The sequence below is a fragment of the Lithobates pipiens genome, unplaced genomic scaffold (assembly GCF_037356315.1).
Source record: "Lithobates pipiens isolate NorthernLeopardFrog02 unplaced genomic scaffold, aLitPip1_a1.2 Scaffold_35, whole genome shotgun sequence".
Lineage (NCBI taxonomy): Eukaryota > Metazoa > Chordata > Amphibia > Anura > Ranidae > Lithobates > Lithobates pipiens.
Window position 1 is genome coordinate 17,994,771 of NW_027507811.1, and position 12,672 is coordinate 18,007,442.

The 12,672-nt window shown below is 47.9% G+C and overlaps 1 protein-coding gene across 1 annotated transcript in view; it reads right to left on the bottom strand.

The window, feature by feature from the left end:
- The window catches only part of LOC143955178 (uncharacterized), a 137,670-nt gene extending 136,735 nt beyond the window's left edge, over positions 1-935 (bottom strand). The window contains 4 exon segments of the mRNA XM_077465270.1: positions 23-166; positions 287-430; positions 532-629; positions 746-935. Coding sequence (XP_077321396.1) covers positions 23-166; positions 287-430; positions 532-629; positions 746-779 — 420 coding nt within the window. The 5' untranslated portion in view covers positions 780-935.
- Positions 936-12,672: the final 11,737 nt, after the last annotated feature.

Below are 12,672 nucleotides of genomic sequence, written 5' to 3' on the forward strand. Positions count from 1 at the left end.
CTAATTGCTCAGTCCCATCTACCTGATGATGGTGGGGGATGGTGTGATCTTCCTGTGTGGAATCCCGGAAATACAGAGGATCACCCTCCTCCATAGACTGCGGATCCCCGGACTTCTCTTCTTTTTCTACTTTAACCTCAACTTTGATGTCTTTCAGTTCTTCAACCTAAACCCCAAATGTGATAAATCGGATTTATACGAGGAAGCAAGAGATAAAATAAAAGACTTATTTCGAAGCGTAGAATTCTACAATGTATTTGAGTTCTAATTGCTCAGTCCCACCTACCTCATGATGGTGGGGGATGGTGTGATCTTCCTGTTTGAAATTCCAGGAATACAGAGGATCACCCTTTACCATAGACTGCGGATCTCCAGACTTCTCTTCTTCTTCTAATTTAACCTCAACTTTGATGTCTTTCAGTTGTTCACCCTAAACCCAATATGATAAAAGGGATTTATAAAATGAAACATGAGATGAAATTAAAGAATGCCATTTTCAAATTTGAGTTCTAATTGCTCAGTCCCACCTACCTGATGATGGTGGGGGATGGTGTGATCTTCCTGTGTGGAATCCCGGGAATACAGAGGACGGGGACATCTCTCTGGTGGGTTCCCATTACTGGATCCATCTGTAGGAAACACACACACTGACTGAATACATTGTTTCTATGTGTTTATCAGATGATGGGGGATCTAGGTGGAGCCTCCGTACTGCTCTCTCCTTTACAATAAAGTCTCCTCTTACCCGGTGATGTGAGGGGCGGCTGATTGTCCATCATGACGTCCTTGTAGAGATTCTTGTGTCCTAAATAGATTAATATTATTACTTCCTCTGCTGCCAGTTCCAACAATGTTTTCTCTTTACTTCCTCACACCTTACCCAGGACATCCTTTTTAGACCCCTACATCACTTCCTGTCCATTAGTTACATCACTTCCTGTCTGCACCTGACATCACTTCCTCTTCAGCTGTAGTATCACTTCCTGTGTCTGTACAAATGAACTCTTCCTGTCACCTCCATCTACTCGATATAATAGGAAAAGATCTCCATCTCTATATTTATTATGTGTCTGTTCTACAATCCAGCAACTCCAGATGCATAGTTGGATAAATGGTTCTATATTTAGGATGTATCTGGTCTATAAACCAGAGGCTCTGGATGGACAGTTGGATAAATGGCTCTATATTTAGGATGTATCCGGTCTATAAACCAGAGGCTCTGGATCAATGGTTCTCAACTCCAGTCCTCAGGACCCACTAATAGGCCAGATTTTAAATATTACCTTGGGGGAGTAGCAGACTAGAATACTGCAATCGCTGAGCAGAAAATTATATTACCTATGATGTATTTCAGTTATCTTGCAAACCTGGCCTGATAGTGGGTCCTGAGGACAGGCGTTATGAACCACTTCTCTGAATGGACAGATTTTCTGGTCTATATCCCCCTTCATGTCTAAGCCTTTTCTGACATTTGTTGCTTACAAGTTAAAATCAGTATTATTTGCTAGAAAATTACTTATAAACCCCAAACATTATGTTGCACTGACCCATGAAGTAGCTGCTGGTTTTGTTGGGCTTACCGTTACCTTCTTGACCTCACCTCCGTCTAGGGGTTTCCGTGGTAGATGGCCCAAAGAAATGCAGAAACTGACACTGAACCTTCTTTTGGGTTATTTATTTAGAAGATAACACAGTCTCTTAATGCAGGACAGAGGGTTAGGAAGGAAGTTCAGGTACTTTTGGAACTGCAAAAATAGAGTCTCCCAAAGAAGAAATCCAGAGCATAAACGTTTCACAACTGGATTCTCACAACCCCCGGATAAACCTCCTCTCACCAGGCACAGCAGCCGGTAGGGTGTTAAAGATAGAGGTCGACCGATATATCGGCCGGCCGATATATCGGCCGATATTTGCCATTTTTTAAATAATCGGCATCGGCCGATTTTGTTAGTAAAAAGCCGATTCTACAGCGGGACTTTGAAATGAGTTCTGTAAGAAGTTAGTGTGAGTTGTCTGAGTCGTCATAGCAACACTTTCCTCCACTCTGGGCAGACTGCCAAGAAAAGAACTAAATGATACAATGTTTACACTTCTGAATGAATGAAGTCATCTCTGTGTAGAAGTTCTCAGTTTAACCATTTAAAGACTAAATCTTTTCTGACACTTGTTGCTTACAAGTAAAAATCCTGTATTTTCTGCCAGAAAATCACTTAGACCCCCCCAAAAAATATATATATTTTTTTAGCAGAGATCCTAGGGAATAAAATAGCGGTTGTTGCAATATTTTATGTCACACGGCATTTGCACAGAGGTCTTTCAAATGCATTTTTTTGGGAAAAAAATACACCATTTAAAAAATAAAAATAAAATAAAAACAGTAAAGTTAGCCCATTTTTTTTTTTTTTTTTTTTTGTCCAAAAGTTTTGACTACCTGTTTTTATTTAATATATAGGTTTTTTGTTTTAGATCATACATACAAGTAAACTGATTGGAGGTTTGTTTTGTTTAATAAATGTTTAAAGCGGGAGTCCGCCGGGACTCCGCGTTTTTTTTTTTTTTTAAAGCCAGCAGCTACAAATACTGCAGCTGCTGACTTTTAAAATAATGACACTTACCTGTCCAGCGCGCCCGCGATGTCGGCACCCGAAGCCGATCTCTAGATCGACACTCGAGTGCTGCCGCCGCCGCCATCTTGGGTATGGGAATCAGGAAATGGAGCCTTTCGGCTTAATTTCCCGGTTCCCTACTGCGCATGCGTGAGCCGCGCTGCGCAATGGGGACAGTCCCCGCTGCCTCTGGGATCTGTGTGTTTCCCAGCAGGCAGCGGGGCACTTGCGGAAGGGGGCGGGCACTTGCGGAAAGGGGCGTAATGTACGCCCCTTTCCGCAGAGAGCTAGCCCGGAAGTGGGTGCAGTTACCTGGATTATCTAGGTAACTGCACCCCCCTCCGCCCTGAAAGGTGCCAATTGTGGCGCCGGAGGGGGGGAGGGTTCCGATGAGCGGAAGGTCCATTTTAGGGTGGACCTCCGCTTTAAGTGTAAGAAATTTTCTGTATCACTTATGAAGACTGCTTTCACACTGGAGTGGGCAGACGTTGATGGTAAAACGCAAGTTTTAGCGGCTCTTTACCATCATTTTAGCGGTGCTATTTGGCTGCTAGTGGGGCACATATAACCCAGCTAGCGGCCAAGGAAGAGGTTAAATGCGCCCATGAAGCACCGCTGCCAAATCGCATTGCATGCGCTTCGGCAGTGGTGCCCATTCATATCAATGGGCAGGAGTGGTGGAGGAGCGGTATACACCACTCCAAACGTGCTGCTTGCAGGACTTTTTTTTTAAGATCCTGCCAGCGCATCGCCTCAGTGTGAAAGCGCTCTGTCTTTCACACAGACTCCAGGGGAGCCGTTTTGCAGGCACTTTACAGGCGCTATTTTTAGCCCAAAAGCGCCTTAAAAAACGCCCCAGTGGGAAAAGTGTGTTGGATCAAGGGGGATTAAAAATAAATAAATAAAATAAAATCGGCCTAACATATCGGCCCAAAAAAATCGGCATCATATATCGGCTATCGGCCGCCATGATTTCTAAATATCGGCATCGGCATCGGCCAGAGAAAAACCCATATCGGTCGACCTCTAGTTAAAGAGGAAGTAAACCCTGATGAGTTTACTTCCTCTTTTTTTCCCTGCAAAGCTAAAGCATAATGGACTACTATGCATCGCATAGTAGCCCATTATGTGTCACTTACCTGACACAGGAGCCAGCGAAGTCACGCTGTCCCCTGTAGTCCGCCGCATCCATCTTGCTTGTGGCGTCTCGCAGCTCCGCCGCTGTCATTCAGCGAAGCCGCGATGACGTCACTCCCGCACATGCGCACGGGAGTCGACAAATGCGGCAGCTCCATTCTTGGAACTGCCGTGTTCAGTGCGCCTGCGCGCCGCTGTCTACGGCGCATGCGCCGTAGACAGCGGTGCCCGTTTTCGGCCAAATATCTCCTAAACCATATAGGTTTAGCAGATATTGCTTGGACCTACAGGTAAGCCTTAATCTAGGCTTACCTGTAGGTCAAAGTGGTTTGTAAGGGTTTACAACCACTTAAAGTAAAGCAATGTCTCTGCCACAGACTTGGATATAGAACACTTGAGAAATAAAGTTTCTGCACCAGACTTGGATGTAGAACACTTGAGAAATAAAGTCTCTGCCACAGATTTGGATGTAACTGAGGGACGTAGAAAAATTTAGAGAACTATCATACGGTACCAGTATCTTTCAGCCGGTCCGGGGATACCATATGAATATAGATCCACAAAGTGTCCTTCAACTGAGCCTCCAGGCTCCTTCAGAGAAGCCAGCCTTGCGCATGGCCTTCTCCCAAAGAGTCCTCCCCTGGATGCTTCTCCAGTTGCTGGGCCTCTCCTCAGATGAGATGGCACCGGACCACCCTTGGACCATTAGGGCCTCAAATCCATTCAGGCCTGTCCCTGCAGTTGCTTCTCCTCAGGCTATCCAGTACCGAGGCTTGGAATGGCATGGATCCGCACCCCATGCCAGGAGGGCCATGAGGGCTGGTCAAGAGAACCAGTACCAATCAGACAGAAAACAGAAAATTGTACCATACTTACCGTAATTTTCTTTTCCTGGTGCCTATCCATGGCAGCATACCTGTGACAAGCTCCGCCTTGGCTCCTCCCTCAGGACTAGTGAATATTATAAAAGAAAAGGTTAGTACAGCCCCCGCATTCTCGTTAATATAGAATACCGAGGGTGGGATTGTATGCTGCCATGGATAGGCACCAGGAAAAGAAAATTACGGTAAGTATGGTACAATTTTCTGTTTTCCTGGTGCCTCCATGGCAGCATACCTGTGACAAATAACTAGCTGAGACGGGTGGGATAATGCTTAGAGGTTTATGTAAAGAATTTATTATTTAGAAGAGGCGAAGGCCGAAGTGACTGCCTGTCTGCCAAATTCCACTGAGGAGAGAGCTCCTGGGTCCACCCTGTAATGTTTCAGGAATGTGTGTTGGGACGACCAGGTCGCTGCCCGACAAATAGTTTCGATCGACACATTCGCTCTTGCTGCCCAAGAGGCAGAAACCGCTCTTGTGGAGTGCGCCCTGACCGCCGAAGGGGTCTCTAGTCCCTTTGTCCTGTACACCTTGTGGATGAGCTTGACGATCCATGAAGCGATCGTTCTGGCTGATGCCTCCTTTCCTTTGTATTTTCCCCAGGGAATTATGAACAGTCTGATGGAAGCCCTGAATGAAGCTGTGGCTTGCAGATAGCATTTCAGAGTGGAGGCGATGTCTAATTCATGAAGAGTGACAGAGTCCTGTTCAGAAAATGTTGGGAGTGCCCAGGGTTCTGACATGCTCAAGGATGAAGCGACCTTGGGAATGAACCCTCGTACTGTTCTGAGTTCCACTCTATCTGGGTAAAATACAATGTGATCCTGATCTGCTCCCAAAGCTTGGAGCTCTGACACCCGTCTGCCGGAGGTTATGGCTATCAGAAAGGCTAATTTTAAAGTTAGATTCCAGAGCGATATTGAGTTCGAAGGGGCAAAGGGTGGATTGGCTAAGGACTCCAGGATGACCGTAAGGTCCCAAGTGGGAAAAGATTGTTTGGTTGGTGGTCTGATCTTCCTGACGGCCTTAAAGAATTGGATTAACAATGGATCCTCTGCCCATCTTCTACTGGTTGCTGCTGAGATCGCTGGCACCTGTACCTTCAATGTACCTAATGCAAGACCCAGGTCCAGGCCTGCCTGCAAGAACTCAAGAATTTGAGATGACGAAGGGGAACCTGGATCACAGTTTCTATCAAGCATGAAGGTCCTAAACTTGTTCCATACTTTATCATATATGTTGTTCGTGGATGGTTTTCTTGCTTTGAGCAGGGTTGCGATCACTTTGTCGGAGCACCCCAGGGATTGGAACCTTTTCCTTTCAGTTGCCAGATGTGAAGGTCCAGCCTGCGGGGATCTGGGTGGGTGTGACAACCTTGCGACAGGAGGGGTATTATTGGAACCTTGACTGGAGGCCTGGTGCTCAGATCCATTGCCGTAGGGAACCAAGGTCTTCTTGGCCAGTATGGTAGAATCGCTATCACCGTCGATGTCTCCCTCACGAGCCTTGACAGGAACCTCGGTATGAGGGGCCGTGGAGGAAAAGCGTAGGCCCGATCGCATGCCCAAGGGGCTGAGAGGGCATCTGTTGCCTCCGCCTGGGGGTGCGGAAGCCTCGAGATAAACCTTGGGAGTTTGGTGTTGGATGCTGTCGCAAAGAGGTCTAGCTCGAGGGGCCCCCACTGGGTCATTATCCAGTTGAAGATTTCCGGGTGTAAGGACCACTCGTTGGTGTCTGCGAACCTGCGGGAAAGGCCGTCTGCCCTTGAGTTGAGATGGCCGGGCAGATAGACTGCCCTCAGGTCCTTCAGATTCCTTTCGGCCCAGAGGAATATGGGCTCCACCTCGTTCAGGAGAGATCTGCTGCGCGTCCCACCTTGACGGTGCACATAAGATACCGCGGCCCTGTTGTCCATCCTGAGGAGAACTGGTTTGCCCGAAATCTCGAATTCCAGGGCTAGCAGTGCAAGATAGGCCGCTCTGAGCTCCAGGACATTGGACACCATGCCGGCTGCATTGAAGGACCATCTTCCTTGTACTGAGGTCTTGTTGGAATGTGCTCCCCAACCAACTGCGCTGGCATCGGTAGTAATTATGATCCAGTCGACATGCCCTAGTGGGCGAGACTTCAGAAGCGACTGTCTCTTCATCCACCAATGTAGACTCCTGAGCATCCGGGTCGTTAGGCGTATGGGTTGGGATAGATATCGTTTGTGCCACATTCTTAAGAACTCCAGCTGAAAATGTCTCAAATGCCAGTGGGCCCAGGGGACCATAGGGATGCATGATGACATCCGACCCATCAGGCTCAAACAATTTGAGGCTGTCAGGTAGGATCTCGAGCTCACCTTCTTCATCTGTTGGACAATGGAAGATACCTTCTGAGGTGGGAGAGACACCGATCCATTCATTGTATTGAACCGGGCTCCCAGATAGACCATCTCTTGAGTTGGAGAGAGAAGACTTTTCTCGTAGTTTATCTTCCATCCAAAATCCACTAGTGTTGTTAACAGGATATTCCTTTGTTCTAATAACTGGGTTGGGTCCTTCGCCAAGAGTAGAAGGTCGTCCAGATAGTGATACACCCGGAGCCCCAATTCTCTCAGAGGTGCTATGATGGCAATCAGGGTTTTTGTAAAGACTCTGGGTGACGTGCAGAGGCCAAATGGAAGGCTCTGAAATTGGAGATGTACTTGCCCCACCGCGAATCTCAGGTATTTCTGGAACGTAGGGAGTATGGGTATGTGTAAGTAAGCGTCTTGCAGGTCTATTGACAACATCCAATCCCCCAGTTGGACTACGCGAATAATCGTCTGAAGAGACTCCATCTTGAACTTTTCCAGAAAGATATAGCGATTTAGCCTCTTTAGGTCTATCACGGGTCTCCACCCTCCGTTTCTTTTGGGGACTAGAAACAGAGTGGAATAGAAACCTAAAAATCTCTCGGATGGAGGCACTGGAACTACTGCTCGTTGTTCCTGTAGGGAAAGAAGAAATTGCTTCAGAGCTTCCGCTTTTTGAGGAGATCTTGATACCCTTGTCGGAGAAAAAAAGTCCTTGGGGGGTTTGTTTAGGAAGGACCAGAAATGACCGTGTTTGACTGTTGCAACTACCCAAGGATCCCTGCATTTTTGTTCCCAAATTTTTGAGAACTGTTTCAACCTGTCCCCCACAGGGATCACTTGGGCCGGCCTGGCGTCAAAAGATTTTGATGGATCCTGTGGGGTAGGCACTGGCCTCTGCCTCCTGGACTTGAGAAACGTAGACTGTGTGCTTTTCCAGTTGTGCCTGAAGCCTTTCCCTTGTCTGGATGGTCGGTAGTCCCTATTTTTGGAATATTGGAACCTTGGTGCAGATGATCTGAATCGTCTGGATCGCCTGTCTTGAGGAAGTAGGCCTGACTTTCCGCCAGTGACCCGAGAGATGGCTTTGTCAAGTTTTTCCCCGAACAAGGCTTTACCGTCAAAAGGTATCTTGCACCAATTTTGCTTCGAGGCAACCTCCGCTGCCCATGGTTTTAGCCGCAGTGCCCTTTTGGCCATCACTGTGTGGAGCATTGCCCTTGCGGAGCAACGAATCAAATCGATGGCGGCCTCCCCAATGAAGTCGGCTGAGAGCTTCAGCTCATCCAATGCCCTGATTATCTCTTCTTTAGGGATATCCTGTTGGATTGCCGACTCTATATTATCTGTCCAGACGCGTAACGCGTTGGACACTGATGTCAGAGCTATTGCCGGTTTACAGGTATTTCCTGCCATCTGATAGGCCTTCTTAAGGTCGAGGTCCATCCTCCTGTCCAGAGGGTCCTTGAAGGAGGTTGAATCATCTAGGGGCAAGGTGACATTCTTGGCCAGCCTTACCACTGCAGCATCTACCCCCGGAGGGCCGTCCAGCATTTTGGAATCTGCCTCGGAGAGAGGGTATAATTTTCCCAATCGATTGGTGGAAAGTCTTTTGTCTGTCCTCCCCCATTCTTCCTCGATCACTTCCCTGATTTCCTCCATAAGAGGGAAGAAGGAGATCTGGCGCTTAAGGAAAGGGAAGTATGATTTGGACTTCCTGACCTCCGCGTTGGAATCCTCCCAACCGATTGCTTGTTTAACAGCCTGCACATAGGGCTGGACCATGGCAAAGGCAAAGCCAGAGGGATCTGTGTCATCTGAAGAATCCTCTGAAATGGCCATTTCGTCCTGATGCTTAGAGGAGGAGGGAGGGAACGGACGACCACTTCCACTCGTGGATGGAACGGGAATGGAGGCCTCAGCCATCCGTTCCTGAGGAGGGGATGCCGGTTGTTGGGTCGGCATTATAGCGACCAATTCCGCAAGGGAGTCTTTTACTGCCTTTTTAAGGAGATCTGCCACCTGTAGGCCCTCAGACTCTCTGTCTGCTGCATAGTCTCTAAGGCAATCTCGACAAATTAGTTTGTCCGGAAGTGGGGTGCCTCCGCAGGCCTGACATCTATTAGGTCTAGGTCTCGGGGAGCGCGAATGACGGCGCCTCTTGGCTGAAGCTTTCCTGCCACTTCTGTAATGCCCATGCCTGGGCGACCTGTCCCTGCTGTGACAGGAATCATCATCATCATCTTCATATCGCCTTGAGGTCTTCTTAGACGTCTTCTGGCGTACAGGACTGAAATACAAAAAGTATCGTCCTTAGTGCACTCTTTTTTTTTTTTTTTTTTAACTTATCTGGGCGTAGGTCCTTACCTTGGGAGTAGAGTAGGATCTTGAGCGGGCGGCGAAAGGCTCATGTTAGGCGGCTTAGCAGAGGTAACGGCTAGGAAAGAGTCAGAGGAAAAGGCGTCAACCGTTCGTGCGCTGATTCACGGAAAAAAGGGAATTTGCCTACATAAGTAACGACTTCCCCCCCCCCCCCTGCTACTGAGTGCTGTGTTTTTTTTTTTTTTTTAAAAACATCCATCTTTTTATTTTTATTTTTATTTTGGAGGCTCCGATGAAAAAATAATTTTTTTTAATAATTTAATAATATTAATAAATCAATTAATAAATTAATGAATGAGTTATTCCATCAGAGCTATACATAAATATATTCGCATGCTCACAAGTATAAGAAAACAAATGCATTAAGACATGCCTTACCTTAACAGGGGTGGGTATAGCCTGGAACTTTAGAGTGTAATTGACCACAGGCATTTCACTTGTGCTGCTGGGGAAATAAATAGGAGGAGGGGAAGTGATGTCACGCTTGAGATCCTCCCCTGACACTCTGAGGGCAAAAAAGAACCATTCGCCCTCAGTAAAAATGGCCGTCGAATCCTCCGACGCTACCGCGCAAGTGCCGAACGTCGAGACTGGCCGTCGAAACATACGACCCGCCGGCGCATGCGCAGACGACGGCGGGAACACTAAACTATTATAAAATGACACAGACTCGCCGCGCGCGGCCCCTAGTGAGTCTGAGGATGACAGACGCACATGGGAAGGGAAGGGGGGGGGGCCTCCTAAGCTATGGGGACCAGGGGAACGGAGCGCAAGAGAGAGAGGACAGATGAGACAGGAGGGAAACAACAAGTCTCAGGGACAGAACAAAAGCTGCCACCTCTGCTGCCATAGACTGGAGCCTGAACGCCCATACTGCAGGTAAAGCTCTTACTTAAGAGACAAACTGCTTGTCCCAAAAGATCCTACAGAAGGGACTTCCAACCTTATAAGCGCATTTAGCTGCCCAAGAGAAGGAACTGCGTCCGGGAGAGGCTTGAACCCGGACGGACGCTGCCGAATGCAGAAGGTAAGGACGCCGACCAGGATCCACTGCCATGAGGTATGAGGAAAAAAAGGAGAACGCGGGGGCTGTACTAACCTTTTCTTTTATAATATTCACTAGTCCTGAGGGAGGAGCCAAGGCGGAGCTTGTCACAGGTATGCTGCCATGGAGGCACCAGGAAAATATCTTCTGGATCGGAAACCTCGAAGCACGTGATCCCAGTACCTTAAATACCACCTCCCAGAATACACAGTAGGAAAGCCCTCCCACTGGGCTGGTTCAGAGAAAGGGATGGCACTCAATACACCCAACTAGATTGCATTCTACCACTTGGTGGCGGTGACAGCGACACCTGCAGCCCAGGAGAACTCAGTGCAATCCAGCCAGACTGGTACTGAAACCATAATTTAGCAAAATTAGCCCTAAAACCCAACTGTGGCTTTAGGAATATTCATTTTCAAAACATATAGCGTATGCTCGTCAGGAGCCGGCGCTACATTATATATATATATTAAAAAAATTCTAGCAGAGACCCTATAGTAGGGATAAGCCTCATGTTCGAGTTGAACGTAAGTTTGACTGGAACATTGGGTATTCGCCTGTTCATCAAACTGCAAATTTTATGGGATGTTCGCGGCAAATTTGAGCGCCGTGGAATGCCTTATATTGCACTGCGAGATCGAAGTGCATTGACATCGGATGATTGGCCATAGCATGCACCTGACCTGTATGCTTTGGCCAATCACAGCGCGCTCTTCTGCAAGAGCCGTGAGCCATAATTGGCCAAAGGAAATCATGGCTCAGGGGGACTAAGTCCACGCCCCACACTATATAAGGCTTGTTACATAGCAGCCATGTGCAGTGTGTGGATGGAGATCGATTGAGCTAGATTAGGCAGGCAGGTTAGTTATTGGGATGCAGGCAGTGTATATATTTATATTATGTAGCACTGACCCCCGAAGGAGCAGCTGATTTTATTGGGCTTACCGTTACCTTCTACAACTCGTATGCATCTAGGGGTTTTCCGTGGTAGATGCCCAGAAACTATAGAGACTGACGACTGATCCGCTTAAAGGGATTTTTATTTGCAAAAAACATAGTTAAACAACAGTCTCTCAGTACAGGATCAGAGGGTTTGGGTAGAAAAGTCCAGGTACTCTTATTGTCAAAGTCAGTAATAAAGAAGTTTCTTGCTTTGAGTAAAATCCAGAGAATAGCCATTCACAGCTGGATCCTCACCCTAGTTGGATAGTCCCTCTCTCACTAGGCCTAGCAGCCAACAGGGTGCTTAAATCAGGAACAGGTCTCTGCCACAGACTTTAAAGTTAGAACACGTGTAGGAATAAGTCTCTGCCACAGACTTTGTTATAGAACATGAACAAGGAAACTTGAACACTCGTGTGGTACCAAAATCTTACAGCCAGTCCGGCGATACCCACGAGATTGGATTCGCTTAGGTCCTTCAGCTTTCCCAGGCTCTTGTTGAGAAGCCAACCCTTGCGTGGCCTTAGCCCGAAGAGTCTTCCCCTGGATAACTTTGAAGTTGCTAAGCCTCTCCACAACCTGAGATGGCACCGGACCACCTCCGAATCCTTTCTTTCGTTTCCTTGCCTCGGGCTAGCCAGCCCCGAGACATAAAGTCGGGTGGATCCGCACCCCAGGCCATAGGCATCCTGGGGGCTGGTCAGGAGGACCAGGACCATGTAGTCAGAACATACTTCTGGACCGGAACCCCGAAACACGTAACATCCACATCTTAAGTACCCTCTCCCAGAAAGCACAGCAAGAGTGACACTCCCACTGGGCTGGTTCCGAGAGAAAGTAACCTTAAAGCACCCAACTAGACTATGTTTCCATAACTGCCCGAAGTGACAGCGCCCCCTGGGGCTAGGCAGAACATCCTGTACTCTAGTCAGACTGATGCTGAGGTCAAAATTTGGAGCAATTAAACCCAAACCAAACTGCAGTTTAGGTGTAACATTAAAGCGGGAGTCCGCCGGGAGTTCCGACATTTTTTTTTTTTAAAAGCCAGCAGCTACAAATACTGCAGCTGCTGACTTTTAAAATAAGGACACTTACCCGCCCAGCGCGCCTGCGATGTCGTCACCCGAAGCCGATCTCTCGATCGTCTCTCGGGTGCTGCCGCCGCCATCTTGGTTATGGGAATCAGGAAGTGGAGCCTTTTCGGTTTCATTTCCCGGTTCCCTACTGAGCATGCACGAGTCACGCTGCGCAATGAGGATGGACCCGCTGCCTCTGGGATCTGTGCGTTTCCCAGCAGGCAGCGGGGGACTTTCAGAAAGGGGCGTAATCTACGCCCC